General features: G+C 36.0%; 2 protein-coding genes across 3 annotated transcripts; both read left to right on the top strand.

The window, feature by feature from the left end:
- The first annotated feature begins 6,918 nt into the window (after nt 1–6,918).
- Nucleotides 6,919–8,345, top strand: LOC108325267 (uncharacterized). The gene has a single exon (XM_017558313.2). It carries the CDS (start codon nt 6,942–6,944, stop codon nt 8,301–8,303), a length of 1,362 nt encoding a protein of 453 aa, XP_017413802.1. The 5' UTR covers nt 6,919–6,941; the 3' UTR covers nt 8,304–8,345.
- A 3,001-nt stretch (nt 8,346–11,346) lies between these two features.
- On the top strand, nt 11,347–13,808 carry LOC128195937 (uncharacterized). 2 transcript variants are annotated; one of them, XM_052875039.1, is made up of 6 exons: nt 11,347–12,309; nt 12,559–12,860; nt 12,950–13,078; nt 13,206–13,309; nt 13,398–13,487; nt 13,569–13,808. In XM_052875039.1, the coding sequence occupies exons 2-6, from the start codon at nt 12,744–12,746 to the stop codon at nt 13,663–13,665; spliced, it is 537 nt and encodes a 178-aa protein (XP_052730999.1). In that variant the 5' UTR covers nt 11,347–12,309; nt 12,559–12,743; the 3' UTR covers nt 13,666–13,808. The 2 variants fall into 2 exon arrangements, 1 of the variants encoding a protein (XP_052730999.1); XR_008247874.1 differs by lacking the exon at nt 13,206–13,309.
- Nucleotides 13,809–16,961: the final 3,153 nt, after the last annotated feature.

Below are 16,961 nucleotides of genomic sequence, written 5' to 3' on the forward strand. Positions count from 1 at the left end.
GCAAAGGCAAGGCGTCTCACGCTGACGATGTTGACAATCCTATCCTTCGCCTTTGTTAGGTTTTCAGGTTTTCTTCCTTTAAGGTATGAGTTTTTTTCTTCTCTCAAGGGTTTTCAGATGATGAAATATTTATGGATCTGGTTGTGTGTTGTGCTAAAATTTTGTTATGGACGCCGCATCTCGTCCTCATCGCATTCATGCTCTGTTTGTCTGATAAAATGTTTTTCTTTCGAAAGAAGTAAAAAGTTGGGGTTTTGAATTTTTGTTGTGGTAGGTATAAGAGTTTAATTTTTGAGAAGTTGGTTGTTCTTCGTTTCAGATTCTGGAAAAGTTTTTGGAGATGGAAGGTTTTCATGCCTAGACAGTAGAGAGTGAGTATTTAAAATATATATTTGTTGATCATCAAATCTTGAAGATAATAGAGAACTTTTATACTCCTTTTTTATTAGTTGAATGATTCTAAAAGCTGCTTTTTTTTTTCTGCCATGGATGCTTGATTTGGTTATCGGAGAAGATGAAGGATACCATTCCAGAAATAATTTGGTTACCGGAGAAGATGAAGGATACTATTCCAGGAATAATGTTTGATGTTGACAGTGTTTTTTTACCTTTCCATGTATTCTATGAAATAAGATGACCATTTTGTCCTCATTTAAATTTTATTTTCCTTCTTTCCACTATATTTTTTAATTAAAAAATTAAAAAATTACATTTCACATACATTTTTAATGCCACATCATTTAAAAAGACACAGTCAGCATGTCACGTAACGTCCTAATTAACGCCATCTTCTCAATTTAACGGAAAGTCCCTATTTGATTCAATTTTACAAAAATAAGGACCCAATTGAGACGCCGAAAAAGAAAAGGATCTATTTGAGATTCTGGACGAAAATAGGGATCTGCAGAGACATTAAACCATAAAAAAAAGATGTTTCAAGAGAGAAAAATATTATAGATTTATTTATTCAAGACTTTAATATTATAAATAGACAAGTGATACAAAAATTATCAATATTAAAAACTTATTTATTCGCCTTTTGTGCTTGTGTTTTAGATTACGCTTGAATTGTATGATAATTTTTTTTAATTCGAATTGTCTTTGGAGTTTAATATCATTTTAGAGTGAAATTTATTTAGATTTGAATTAAAAAAATTATGATTCTTTTTATTTAAAAAAAAACTTATAATTAGGTGAGCCAATGAATCAACCCGTTTAATCCACCAACCCGTGATGGGTCGGACTGGGTTCGATTTTTTTCAGCTCGCTAATAAGTGAGCTGGGTTGGGTTGGCTCACTAAGTGACCAACCCGTGGTGGGCTGGGCCGGGTCGAGGTGGGTTACCCGTTTTGATAGCTTTACAAAATACGTATTAAGTGTTTGTACCTAAATATATCCAGTCCGCATGGTGTGTGACTACCACTAGGCGGCTTAGCCGACTACCTGTCGGCTTACCAAAACTAATGACATACTGATTACTCTGTAACTTAGTAGAATATGATAAAATGCTAATTTATATAAGGTAAATAGACCACTAGGCCTAAGCCCAGGCCCATCCAGGTAAGGATCCACAAATGTAATAAATTATAAATAGCACAATCATTGAAGTATCTTTTTTACATTCTCATTAATTACACTTAATATACTCTGTTGATGTTTGAAGATAACTTGACGTCGAAGTATCTTTTGCAGCCACAACTCTCATTTACTCTACAAAGGATGAGTATTGAGGAGAAGGACGACGAACACTTTGAAAAGTAAAGGTTAAAGAAATTTGTGGAATTGATGTCTTGAATTCTTTGCAAGGTAGCTCTTAAGCTCTCTAAGAAAAAAAATTGATTATAGTGACAAAATTTTTTATTTTTATAAAATTTTCTATTTTTAATTTTTAATTTTTTATATTCTATGTGTAACTTTAATGTGATAACGCTCAAATTCCTATATTATATTGAGACGGTGGTTTTGCTACATTGTTTCGATAGATATGAAATGAACGTTGGAAGTGTCTCTGTTAAGGATAGTGTCCCTCAAAGCTTGGGGTTTTAGAAGATGAATGGTTTATAAGAGTGTAAGGTTGGATAAATATGAGAAGTGGTCCTATACACTATTGTTCAATACATTACGCACTGTCCAAGGACCACACAGTGACCCTGTTAACTCTATCAATTATTTTATTTTATTATAGAGTGCATTTTGGATCATTGCTATTTTTTCTCCAATTCTTAATAAAGAAAATGTTTTCATTGATAATTTCAATCCTAAAGTTTTGAGGTAAATTTTGTTAGGCCCTTAGATTAAAAAAAATAATTTCATCACCCAAATTTAATAAAACATAATTAAGAATAATGATTTATTTAGATTGAATAACAGAAATTGAAGAAGTGAAAGACAAGAAAAAGAAAAAAAAAGAATTAAAAGAAACATTATTTAAAATAAGGTAAAAATAATATAAATAAATGAAAACTGACATATATTTTGTTTATTATTACTATTTTTTATTTTAATTGTTCTGTTAATATTATTATTTTAGTTATTTATCTATTGTAATAGAAAAAATTATTATCTATTATAATAGAAAAACAAAATATTAATAACATAATCCATTGTTATTATGTCAATACTAAAATTATGTAAATAAATATTAATAAAATATTTAACTACATACTAAGAAACATAATCATTATATAAGTTTTTCTTGTAACTTTTTATTTTTATATATATATAACGTGAAATTCGCTGTTATTTTCTGGTTTATTGATTTTTTCTTTGGTTTATTTTTTAAGTTTTATCTGTGTGATGTTATGACAGTCATTTATGATTGAATATGGGTTGTCGAACTTGTTAGAGTTCGAAAACACTATGCTGCCGAGCTTATCAAGTTTAGGAGCATTTATTAGTCTATTTTGAATTAAATAAGAAGAGCTATTATTTAGGAATAATTGTCTCTAATTTTTAGTCATGATTTACATACAATTTAGCTTTCGGCACTACTAAAAAATAGGATTTTTAAATCGCGTATTATGCTTCGGTTTTTGAAAACCCGAGACATATAAAAACACGGTGACAGAAATGTAATTTTGGAAACACTATATACCTCGGTTCTTTTAAACCCGCTTTTGAAAAGAGTATACTGTACCGGTTCTTTTAAAATCGCTTTTGAAAAGAGTATATTGTAGCGGTTGGAAATTAAACGAGACATTTATGCCTCGGTTTTATTTTAACCGAGGCCTATATTTGCCTCGATTACTGGGTTTGAGGGTTAAAGTTCAAAACTTTATTCACGCAAAACCTCTCTTCCCGCAAAACCTCTCAGACTCTTGCTCATATCTCACGCTCTCGCTCTCATCTTTGCCTCCCTCCCTCCGATTTCTCCTCTCCACCAAACCCCATCATCAGCGCCGCAAGCAGCGCTGTTCAACCACGCCGCCGGCCACCACGCGCAAACCCGCAAGCACCGCCGTTCAACCACGCCGCGACTGCATCGCCTCTCGAGTGAAGAGCAAGCGGTGGCAAATCCAGATCCAGATCCAGATCCCGTGCCAGTGGTGGAGTCGCTTGCCGTCGGGAGCCGCTTCGCGCTCGCCGCTTGTCGTCGCTTGCCGCTTCGCGCTTGCCGCTTCGCGCTTGCCGCTTCGCGCTCGCCGCTTCGCGCTTGCCTCTTCGCGCTCGCCGCTTGCCGTCGGGAGCCGCTTGTCGTTGACGATTTTTAGAAACTAGGAAATGGGGTTTGAGACTGGGTTTCAAAAGTATGAATCCTTGGTTTCTTTGATTTTTTTTTCCATTTGTTATATGCTCTGTAATGTATCTGAACTATTATTTTCTGATTTTTCTGATGTATTTGAACTTTGATGCTTTGATATGATTTTTGGATTTTATTTTCTGATTTTGTTTCCATTTGTTATATGCTCTGGAATGAACAACATGAATTCTTTCATCCCAGTGGCTTTTGTTATATGCTCTGTAATGTATCTGAACTTTGATCTCTGTAATGAACTTTGATGCTCTGTGATGAACTTGATGCTCTGTGATGAATCCCAGCAGGTTCAGCAGTATTTTGAATTTTTTTTTATTGAATTTTCTAAGATACGGTCTCGGTTCAAAGGAGGACCGAGGCAAAAATCGATCTCTTTTTGACCCGTTCGCAACCGAGGTATTAAACTTATCCTTTTTACCTCGTCTCTATATGCCTCGGTTGCAGAACCGGTGCCTATAAACGAATTTAACCGGTGCCATTTTCGTTTCCTGTACTAGTGCGGTTTTCTTCCTGTATGAACTGTTTAATGTTATTCATTTCATTGAAATAATAAGCTTAAACCTAAACTCATATATATATATATATATATATATATATATATATATATATATATATATATATATATATATATATATATATATATATATATATATATATAACATTAAATATTAACATTGGTATCCGAGCCCACTAATAGACATGATATTTAAAAGGATAATAATATCTTAACTTCAAAATTTGATAAACATTTAATTCTAACATGTGTTAGCTTCTAATTGGTCTGTATGAAAAAGATTTAGAAAAATGAAAATGATGTGTAAATACTTAGCATTAGGTTTCCAGAGGTTATCATCTTTACGGATTAAAAAAGATAATGATACTTTGACAATATTTTTTTGACAATATTTTAACACCATTTACGTGTCATTCTATGATTGGTCAATGTTAATATTTATGATTATTATTATTGATTGTGGAATAATTTTGGACCAATCACAGAATGACACATAAATGATGTTAAAATATTGTCAAAAAAATGTTGTCAAAGTATCGTTATTCGTTAAAAAATTGGAAACCTTGTTTGCACGAGAGAATCCTCGTACACCACTCACAAACCTTTCTTGATAAGAATTAGTTGTTCATCGACAAACTTCCGTTCATCAAACTGTTATAGTTCACTGGATCTGTCCCGTCGTCGTTCGGACCGAACGTACCACTATTTCGAAGCAAAATGTGGAAACTATCATTAACATGAGTTTTGAAGTTTTTCGTCATTTGTTTGAGTTATTCTTTGTTCTTGTTTAGTGTGTTTGACTTGTTTTTAATTTTTTTTTACCATTTTGGGGTTGTTCCAGTTTTGGGTGTTATTTTGATTTTTTTGGACCTTATTTGGTGTAGTGTATTATTGCAATGAAGGCGTTGGTAAATAGTGTGAACTTTGTCACTAAGAAATCAATTTTTGTACTCTTGCTGTAAAAATGGGTGTGACCAAAGGCTAAATAAGTATGGGCTAATGTTTTACACAACCAGGTCATCACAATACATGACATGAATTTTGAAGTAGTAATCTTAAGGCAATGATGACCACATTTATATTCATATCCATCATCAAGAAACTAACTCCACATCTTAAGGCTAAATATGCATAGTGTTTGCATGATGATCTAAAGTTATATCTAAAACCTTTGTATAATAATTATAATGAGTTCTTATCTTTCGCTCACCTAATAATAATTCAATTGTATCTTATTATACAATAGGATTTTAATGAGTTATTATTATTAATAATTCAATATGTGGTCGGCTTGGTGAGCTAAGACCATAAGGTAGATTGAACATAATTGGAAAGTGAAGGAGTGAATGTTGTTTAAATGAATTATTTTTGCCATAAATGAAGGAAGTGACCAATTCACTTAAAGTGAATGAAGTGGTTATTTGTTAAGTGGACGCATAATCATTTCAACCAAAATCTAAAGACATTTCGTTTTCTTGTTTTCAGAAGAAAAATTCCTTTGCTCTTTTCGCCTTTTTCTTATTCTCCCTTTCCCACTTTTATATATCCATGCATCTTTCTTTTTCCTTCCTTCTTTTCAGAACAAACCCAGTAGCTTCATATTCATATTTCTTAACATATTCCGATAAGATCACCATTCTTTGTTTACTTTGAACATCGCTTCATAATATTTTTTTCTAACTTTAATAAGTTTTTATAAAAATTAGTGTGATCAATTTAAGATTTATTAAGTATAAATTGAACAAAAGAATATACTAATTTATTGTTTTAAAATGTTTGTCTAAAATTTTTATATTAGTGTTAAATATAAGAGCCATTTACAGTATTTAAATAGATATAAATTTTATTTTATAAATTAATTTTATAATGTTATATTAAATTTAAAACTTATTACTTAAAATAGTATCACTGTTATAAGTTAAAATAATTTCTAATAAAAAATTAGTTGATTGTTGATACATATTCTTTAAGCAAATTATATTTATTTTATCATTACAAATAAATAAAGTATTCTGTAAACCAGTATAAAAGAAAGTGTGAAACATGTTTTAAAATAGAAAAAAATAGTACTTCACACCATTGACAACTTCAACGTACGTACAATGGTTTTAACAAAAAATAACTTTAATATTTTTGGAGAAAAAAAGAGAGTAAATAGATAGAGCGAAACAGTAGTAAAAGAAAATCACGTGTAAAAAAGAAAAACAGAATGTGATGGCGAATGAATTAATGGAGGAATTTACTGGTGTTGGTAATGGAATAAAAAGAAAGTATGAGTGTTAAAAATTTTGTTTCAGACTGAATAACGGGGGAATTGAAGGAGTGGATTTGAGAAGATTTAAAGATAAATTTTTTTGTTCTTTATTTAAGTAAATTTGAAGGTAAATGAGAATAAATTTGGAAATAATTTTTTTTAATTTGTCACGTCAATATAATTTTATATTAATTTTCACAAATTTTATTTCTAAATTCACTATCATTTACCTCTAGATTCATTCAAATAAACGACAAAAAAATTTATCTTCTAAACAAAAGAAGAAGCCCCCGATGAGTTTTGGGTGCATGCGTGGGAAGTTAAATGAGAAAACATTGTATGTGGTTAACAAAAGTAGTAAAGAAAAAAGTAGTAGTGAAGTAAAAAGCCTCAGAATCATTGGTTGAAAGCGAAATGGGATGAAAACCAAAACCCTACACAAACACCGACACCAACATCATCGGCCACACCCAGAGAGACAGACAGTCATGGGTTTCCTCCTCGTTTTCTTCCCAGAACACACCATTGCTGCAAAAACCAAAACCAAAACCAAAACCAAAACCAACCTTTTCTGTTCTTCTTCTTCTTCTTCTCTCAGGAGAAGAAGCACCATCAACACCCTTCTCTCCAAAGCCCAATCTACACTCTCCATATGCCTCTTTCTCCTCTTCACCACCCTCCTACTCTTCACCCTCTCCACATTCCAACCCTCCACCCCCCACAAACCTTACACTCCCCACAACTCCTCAAACGACGCCGTTTCCCCCGCACTTCAACGCTTGGGCACCCTCTACCGCCGGGGCACCCGTGCCATGAACCACCTCCTCCTCTGCCACGTCTCCCATGACACCCCCCTCCCCCATCTCCGCCTCTTCCTACGACTCCTCCACCGCTCCGGCCTCACCTCCAAATCCGACGTCGTTTTCATCCTCCCCTCTTCCTCTCCCTCCTTCGCTTCCCTTCTTCACGACGAGAACAACTCCTTCCTTTCCCTTGTCACTCTCCATGCCCGCCTCAACTCCACCCGCCCCTCCGACTCCACCTTCGACGTTTCTCCCTTCCTGAATTCCCCCGGAAGAGGAGAGGCCCTCTGGGGGGTTAAAATTCGAAGCTTTTCTAATAGCTCCGAGAGTAAGTTCACTCGGGCGAGTTACGGCTCGGTGCTGAGTTTCAACGTCGACGAACTCGACCCGGAGAATTCTCTCGCTGGCTTCCTAGACCGAGTTCCCCTCAGCTTACGACGCTGGGCGTGTTACCCCATGCTGCTCGGGCGAGTCAGGAGGAATTTCAAGCATGTCATGCTCGTGGACGTTAACAGCGTGTTGATTTTCAACGACCCACTCGGGCGATTCAGGAATCGGAGTCCCGACTCGGTTTTCGTTTTCCCTAAACGCGGTAGGAACTCGCAGAGAACTCAGTCTCGTCGCCCTGTCAACTCGGCAGTGTTGATGGGCGGTGCCCGCGGGATCCGGCGCGTTTCCCAGGCGACTCTGGTGGAAATTGTGCGAGCCGCGGTGCGCAAAAACTCGGTTTCAGACTCGGCCATTCTGAGTCAACTCGCTAGCAACGAGTTCGTGTTAAAGAACGTGGATTTGATCGTGGCGAGCGAGCCGTTACCGGAACCGAGTTCGTTCACATTTGGCACGACGTCGTTTTCGGATCATTTGATAATTCAGCGGGGTGTGGGTAACTCTGATCTAAATTACATTGTTAATAACCAAATATGTTCTTCTGTGATTGATTCTTTTGTTTATAGTGATTGTCAACAATCGAAAAACTAGAAAAATAAAGACAAAATAGAAAAAAAAAATTAGAAATTCTTACATTTATTGTACTTGTTTTCAGAAAAGTACAGTAGTTTTACAAAATAATTTGCCCACCATCTCTCCTCTGTTATAACAGTTTTATTGTTTGAAATATAACTGTATATTTATTTGTGTGTAGCAGCGTAGAATTTGACCTTACAATAATTAACCTTGTAACTTCACTTACGTCAATGTCACATCTTGTTTTTTAATTTTTTATCAGTTTACTAATTAATTAAAACATAAAGATAAAAAAATAGTTGTGTATATAACATTGAGAATGGAATCGAAATTGTAAATTACTAAAACTGGAAATTACTAAGTTTATTTTCATGAATTTGACACTATGATAAAAGTTTGTAATTTTTGTGTGAATTAAATTAAAATTGAAGAATAGACGCATTAATAACTTTTTTTTGTTTCATAAATCTTTAACTACTTTCTGGAACATAATTATTAATGGTGTTATTGATAACCTAGCACCAGAAAAAAGTTCCTAAAAGCAGTTATTTATTTATGAAAAATGTGAATGGGGGCGTGTGAGGCGTGCTCCTTTTGGGGGTTAAAGTCCAAAAGAAAGAGAAAAAATGGAGTGAATGTGAGCGAGTGAAGGAGTAGTAGCTGTAAAGCGCGTTCATTAATAATTAATATCTATTGTTTCGTTCTGAAATTTTGGAATTCCAGCTTTATGAAGCACAGAAGCCGCCCAAACGCGCTTTTAGGCGCATTCTCCTCCCAAACTGCTTCGTCTAGCTTTTCTGCCCAAACAAGGCCCATTGCTTCCAGCGGTGTAAAAACGATACTTTTAGAGAAAAATCATATTTGATACATATAAGTATTTTATATTTATTTAATATTATTTTACTGTGTCGTAATATAATTATTTATATTTTAGGTTTAATTTAATGAGAAAACGTGAGCGATTAAGGAGGGATGTTGTTGTTTTGTTCTTTTTCTATATTGTTCACTCTTTTATACACGAACGTAACATGTGTCGTTTGTTTTTCTTATAACAAAATGATTTAGATTCAATGAAAGAAAAAAAGAGGTTTAAGTTTAACCTTTTTTTTTTCGACAACGACTTTAAGATTTGCATGTGAGTTTCCATTGTTTCATTCGGAAGAAACCATGCAACTCTATTCTCGTCTTAACTTCAACTGATGTGGAATCATCATCATGCATCCTCTTATGCAACTGTTTTTTTTCTGGCTTACGTCCTTATCAAGGACCACACCAGAGCCATCACCATTAAACTTTATATTAAGAAATAAAATAAGTTTTTATATTTTTGGATTATAATTTATTTTAGGAAAATGTTTCTTTCACAATATATATTTATCAACTTTTTGATAACGGTAGGTGTCGCGTTTTGATTAGTCGTTTTTTTAAATGAAGACATCTTATCCAGGAGGGTGTTTTTGGAAAGAAAAAATTTTCAGAAACCCTTTTGGCGATTTGAGTATTCTTCTTTCTTAGTTTTCGAATTTTCTGAAGTCTCTCTGTAGCATTCTTGAGAAACACTGGTAGTGTGGCTATCCCTATTTTGGATTAGAGTGTTGTTTCGTAGAGTGGGTGTGGCGCATTGTTTGAGTTATCTCATTTGGCCCTATTTGGAGGTTCATCGGTGGTTCATTGGTTGTAAGGTTTTGTTGTTTCGCAGACATCGGCGAGGTGGAGGTTGGTTTTCCGCTCCGCACACACCGACGACGTGGACGGTGGATTTCCGCACACATCGGGGAGGTGGATGTTGGTTTTTGAGCGGTATTAGTGGCAACGTTCTCGTCTTTCGCACATACCAGCGAGGTGGGAGTTGGTTTTCTGCAAACACCGATATTTCTAAAATTATAGATTAATTTTGTATATTGTCTATTTGGTGAAATTTTTATATTTGAGTTTTTGTGGAGAAGAAAAATAAAATAATTGGTTTTGCCTTTGGTTATTTGTTGTTGTAGGTAATTTTTTGATGTAAGTGTTGACTTATTGGAAACCGAAATGGAAGAATGTAATATGAAAGTAAGTAGAGTTTCTTTATTTGTTTTGTGGATGTTGTTTTGGAACAGTGATTCTAATGTTTGAAATTTTAACTGTATTATAGTGGCGCATGCGAGCATGGATGGATACATTGTACATAGTCCATATGAATTCCTTACTACGAACCAGACATCAAACGCGCATTGGACGAACTCCATTTAGGTGGTGTTTATACATTGTTAAACCTCTAGAGGTGAGTTTAAAATTGGTGAAGAAGATGGTTTGTAAATGGGTTGGGCACCATGAATCATTTAGAGTTAACCAACATCTACTTCCATTCAATGCGGTTGATGTTTTGATGACTTTAGGTTTAGGAGTAGGCGGTTTGGAGGTGTCGTACGATGAATCATAGTTGGTAAAGTAGGTGAGATTTTCAATCGTAAAAGAACGACTTTGAAAGACCTGATGAATATGTTTGATGGGCTTGTATTTAATGATGCTATTGAGGTAGATGTGATTTGTCGTTTGTATATATTAGTTTGTTCTGTGGTATTTTATTTTCCTAGGAAGTCAAGGGTTGTTTCTAACATGCCTTGTTTAGTATTAGATTTAGATAGGTTGTCTCATTAAGATTGGGGTAGTGCTGTACTTAAATATCTTGTAAGGAGTCTGAACAGATGTAGTAAGAAAATACTGTCTGGAGCGATTGCTGACTGCTTGAGTATTAGTGGCAATGCTGCTGTGTTACAGGTACTATGATGATGTATTGTTTATTTTTGTTGTATTCATTTAAGTGATTGTCCTAATTATATTGAGAACTTGTATTTGTGACATTGTAACTTTGGGCTTTTGAACGCCTTTCTTTGCATCGTCATAGTTCTCATAAGATATTCCCGCATGTGACTCAATTTCGTTCGTTTCATTTAAGGACGAAAAGAATAGATGTTTTGTTTAAGACAAGCGATGTAAGTTTATTAACATGTTTGAGTGTTTATTGTTGTGTTATTGATGTTGTTATTTGAGTAAGGTTATTGTTTTTCAATGATATAGGTACAATTTGATTGGTACCTTAGTGACCATGATCATCGGCAGCCGCTCATACGTGTTGCTTTCCATATGGATGATGGAGCAAGGCTTGAATGTAGCAGGGCTGCAATAGAGCGACATGAGAACGAAGGTGAAAAAAGTTGGGAATCAGAAGCTGAGGAAAAAAAAGAAGAAGAAACAACCTCAAGATAAAAAGGCTTAGAGAAAAAATGAAGGGTGTTCGGAACGAACTTTGTCGCCTTTGAAAGTGTAGAAAGGTTGAAGAAGATCGTTCGGGTGTTGATGCTGTTGGTGATGTTCAGGGGAATGATGAAGGTGCAGATCATGCAGTGTATGAAAAAGCTTTAGGTGAAGTAGATGAGGAACCTGCAGGGTATGAAGAACCTACAGGTGGAAAATGTAAAGAAGTTGTAGGTGGAAAAGATGCATAACCTACAGGTGGCAAATGTGACGAAGTTCGAGGTGGCAAAGATGCATAAGTTGGAGGTGGCAAAGATGCAGAAGTTGTAGGTGAAGTGGATGAAGGAGGTGTAGGTGAAGTACATGAACAACCTGCCGCTGAAGTGGATGAAGGAAGTGTAGGTGAAGTACATGAACAACCTGCCGCTGAAGTGGATGAAGGAGGTGTAGGTGAAGTACATGAACAACTTGTCGCTCAAGTGGATGAAGGACGTGTAGGTGAAGTACATGAACAACCTTCCGCTGAAGTGGATGAAGGATGTGTAGGTGAAGTCGATGTAGGTGAAGGGGATTATGAACCTGGAAGTGAAGCTGATGAAGAACCTTTATGTGTACCCCATGAGCATCCACCAGCTGTCATTGACATTGGTGAAGATGAAGAAGGAGATGTTATTGTTGAACCGATATCCGTACGGCCTTTGCGTACTTATGTTGGTGATCCTAGAACGAAGGTTGATTTGGATAAAGTGTACAACTCAGTATCTGCAAAAGGGATTGAACAGAGGTAATATAATAATGCTTTATTTTTAATGAACAGTTATGTTGGTATGCGACTTGTTATTGTTGTGTTTACAACTTTGTTGCTGAAATATGTGGTCAACCATTGAGCACACATGAATGTGAGTCTTTAGGGCCGAGGCAATATGTAGACAACTTGGTAATTATGCACTTTCATGATATCAATCAATAATGATGTTGTTCAACGTATAAGCTTGTATTTGTTAGTGCTAAATTTGGTTGCTTTTTTTTGTAGGTGGTATTTTTTGCATCATCAATTTTCATGTATTTTGAGAAAAGGTTGTCTGGAGTAGTAAAGAGGATTGTACTTAGTCCTGTGTTTGGGGTAAAAGATTTTTGTTACTTCAATTGTTTTGTTGTGTAACTTTTTATTGTATTATGGTTTTTTAATTTGTTATTGTTTATTGATTGCAAAACCATATGCGGCACGAGTATAAGAGACGTGCAGCCAATCAACATGTGTGGCAACTTAAGGATTATGAAACGTATTTTCCTACTGATCTAATTGAACTGCCTGACGTCTTGTCTACCGATTTGGTGAGTAAGTTGTGATTTGTACGTACCATCTTGCTTTGTTATTTGGTTTATAAATTGTTTACAATTTTCATTTATGTGGCCACTTCTAGGTTTTCATCCCATTTCTAAGTGATAATCATTGGTGGTGCTATGCCTTTAAAGTTTGCACCTTTGAGTTTTTTGTGATTGACTCACTTGGTAGTGGTATTAAAGGGCGTGCTCGGATTGACAAAAGCATGGTAATTTTTATAATGTATTTTGAATATTGATTTTATAATGTATTTTGAAAATTGATTTTAATCGTGTCCATCTTTGGTTGAAGTGTACTTATTTTGAAATTTATTATGATTTGATTTTACATCACAGGCTCAAAATATGCAATGTTTTTTGGGTCTGTTGACCAATAAACTAGAAGATTCTAAGTGTCCTTTGATAGTTAAACAAACCAATATCCCTGTCCAACCTAACTTGTAAGTTGATTGGCCATGGAATAGTTGTTAAATTTTGATAGCCCAAGCAAAAGTTATGAATGATTTTTGTTTTTTTTCTTTGATACAGATATGACTGTGGTGTTATGATGTTGAAAGCAATTGAATTGTGGATGGAGATGAAAATTATAATGGTAAAAGCTTGCCAGATTATACAAATGTAAGTTTAAATCTGTTTCCAAAAATATATCATGAATATTGGGGTGTGTTTTTTTTCTAAATTCCAATATGTTAATTTCAGGAGGAGTTGCTTGGCTTTAGGAAAAAATATGTTTGTGACTGGATCCTTGACAACGACAACATCCGAATATTCGACACCTTGGAATGATTTGGATTAATATAGGATTTTAATAGGAAAAGAAAGACGGATAAAATTTTGATTTCTGTAGTCCTTCATGAAGACATTGTACAGATGTATATTATGTTAAGTGCATTGTTTTTAACTTGAATTGAAGTGATGTTTTGTTGATTAAATATTATTGAATAGTACATTGTTAATTTAAATGTCTCATTAATTAGATTGGTGATTGTTATTATAATTGTTAAAACAGTTGGTTTAGATGATTGAAAATGATGTTTTGCTGTACACATTTTTAGTTTGATTGAACAACCAGGTTGAGCAATTTTAATGGTTGCCAACTATGGAGTTGTAATCGATTACATGTAATAGGTAATCGATTACCAGGGAGAAATCAACGAATTGTATCGAAAGCTGATCTGAACTCCCCTGCCGCAGCCGAAGCGCTCCCCATTAATCTTGTGGAGCTGACTTGGGCAGATTTTTGAATGAAACGTGGTTGGATGGTTGGGTCGAACTGGAAACGTTAATGTCTGGCCTTATTAGAGGCACTTGAAATGAACTCAAATGCGTGATGAGGTGTAAGGTGTTCCTCGGGTCAAGGTCAGGTGGGATGGCTGAGGACTTTGGTCGTTGTAATCGATTACATGTAATAGGTAATCGATTACCAGGGGAAAATCAGCATTTTGTACCGAAAGCTGTTCTGAACTCCCCTGCCGTGGCCGAAGCGCTCCCCATTAGTCCTGTGGAGCTGACTTGGGAAATTTTTGAATGAAACGTGGTTGCATGGTTGGGTCGAACTAGTGCATTAAACTCTAGCCTTATTATGGGCAATTGTAATGAACTGCAAGGCGTGATGAGGTGTAAGGTGTTCCTCGGGTCAAGGTCAGGTGGGGTGGCTGAGGACTTTACTCCAACTAATCGATTACATGTAATAGGTAATCGATTACCAGGGGAAAATCAACATTTTGTACCGAAAGCTGTTATGAACTCCCCTACCGTGGCCGAAGCGCTCCCCATTAATCTTGTGAAGTTGACTTGGGTAGTTTTTGAATGAAATGTGGTTGGATGGTTGGGTCGAACTGGTGACGTTAAGGTCTGGCCTTATTATGGGCACTTGTAATGAACTGCAAGGCGTGATGAGGTGTAAGGTGTTCCTCGCTCGGGTCAAGGTTAGGTGGGGTGGCTGAGGACTTTGCTCCAACTAATCGATTACATCTAATATGTAATCGATTACCATGGGAAAATCAGTATTTTGTACCGAAAGCTTATCTGAACTCCCCTACCGTGGCCCAAGCGCTCCCCATTAATCTTGTGGAGTTGACTTGGGTAGTTTTTGAATGAAACGAGGTTGGATGGTTGGGTCGAACTGGTGACGTTAAGGTCTGGCCTTATTATGGGCACTTGTAATGAACTGCAAGGCGTGATGAGGATTAAGGTGTTCCTCGGGTCAAGTTCAGGTGGGGTGGCTGAGGACTTTGCTCAAACTAATCGATTACATGTAATAGGTAATCGATTACCAAGGGAAAATCAACATTTTGTACCGAACGCTGATCTGAACTTCCTTGCCGTGGCCGAAGCGCTCCCCATTAATCTTGTGGAGCTGACTTGGGCAGCTTTTGAAAGAAACGTGGTTGGATGGTTGGGTCGAACTGGTGACGTCAAGGTTTGGCCTTATTATGGGCACTTGTAATGAACTAAAGGCGTGATGAGGTGTAAGGTGTTCCTCGGGTCAAGGTCAGGTGAGGTGGATGAGGACTTTGCTCCAACTAATCGATTACATGTAATAGGTAATCGATTACCAGGGGAAAATCAACATTTTCTACCGAAAGCTGATCTGAACTCCCCTGGTGTTGTCGAAGCGCTCCTCATTAAGCTTTTTCAGCTGTTTATATTGGTTTCAGATTAAAAATGTGTTTCACTTTTATAAGTTGATTTTCATTCACAATGATAATAACACAAACATTCGAGTATTTGTCCAATAATGTTACTCTCCATATCAATACAAAATAAAACATTGATCTTAATTGAATATAAAGTCATCCCAATACATATTACATTCATCCATACAATAAGTTCAACTAATAATCTAAATTAGTTAAGTAATACATAAGCTGTTGAAATGAACCTGCAGGTAAAAATACTCATCCTACAATATGATTGAATAGTTAATTCCTTGGCGTAGAGTTTTGTTCTGTATTGTTTAATGGTTTTTTGGAAGTTGATGGTTTATGAGATGGATTAACCAACTTTCGCATGATTTCATACACCATCTCTTCTTCCGTCATAGGTTGACGAATGACAGGTTTGGATGTTTCCTCCAATAGTTGCTTTGTAGGAGGGCATACGTTAGCGGCAAAGACCTTAACTACATTGCAGAGGACAATGTTTAGGTAATGTGTTTTGCCAAATGCACAGAATATAGCAACTTGAATGTTAAACGAAAAAATTAGTTGAATAAGACATTAAAAAAAGTCCTCACTACAAAATAAAACCTTTAGTAAGATGGGTTACAAGGTTAAGTAACAAAACACAACCAACTCCAATATGTGGCCCAAATTGTGGATCTTGAAGAACTTTCCTATATAATGAGGCCTTCATGGTAGCACTGGGGTCCTGCTCAAAGTATGTGACACATTACTTAACTTAAACAATTGAAGTTTTTGGTTTTTGAAACCCTTAACCTAACAAATCATTACCTTAATAGTGAGTTGCATATCTCCCAGACCATTAGGCTTACACTCTTTGACAAGACAAGCAACAAGTGGCAGTCTTGCCACTGATTTTGCTGAATCTAGTTGATTTAGGTTTTTCATATCTCCATCTGGCACGAGCTCTGCATTTGAGATTTCATGAGTAAAAAAATTGAATGTGTGAAAGAAAATTTATTGAATTACAGACCGTGGTGTTGGACGAACATCTCAGCCCACTTCCAGACATTGGAGTTGAAATCTCTGTCATACGTTGCTTGAGCAACTTCTTCACCAAATTGTTGGGTGGTACGCTGGTCATCACTTATCCTATTCATGAATGCTGCTTGAATATTCGGCCACTCAGTTTGGTGGTCGTCATGGTGGTGCTAGTCGTCCTAATGGTCGGCCTGGTCGGCCACTCAGTTTGGTAGTTGATCGGCTTAGTGGTTGGCCATTCGATTTGGTTGTCGGTCGGCCTGGTGGTGGTCGATCACGAGGCCGAGTGACCGACCACCAGACCGAGTGGTCGACCATCAAGCCGACCACCAGGGTGTCAGCATGCCACGTCAACATACCAAATTCTCTTACATGTGTATACTGTCAGCATGCCACGTAATACCCTTCTTAATGGCGTTTTTTCAAT

This window comes from Vigna angularis, chromosome 3 (assembly GCF_016808095.1).
Source record: "Vigna angularis cultivar LongXiaoDou No.4 chromosome 3, ASM1680809v1, whole genome shotgun sequence".
NCBI classification, from domain to species: Eukaryota; Viridiplantae; Streptophyta; class Magnoliopsida; order Fabales; family Fabaceae; genus Vigna; species Vigna angularis.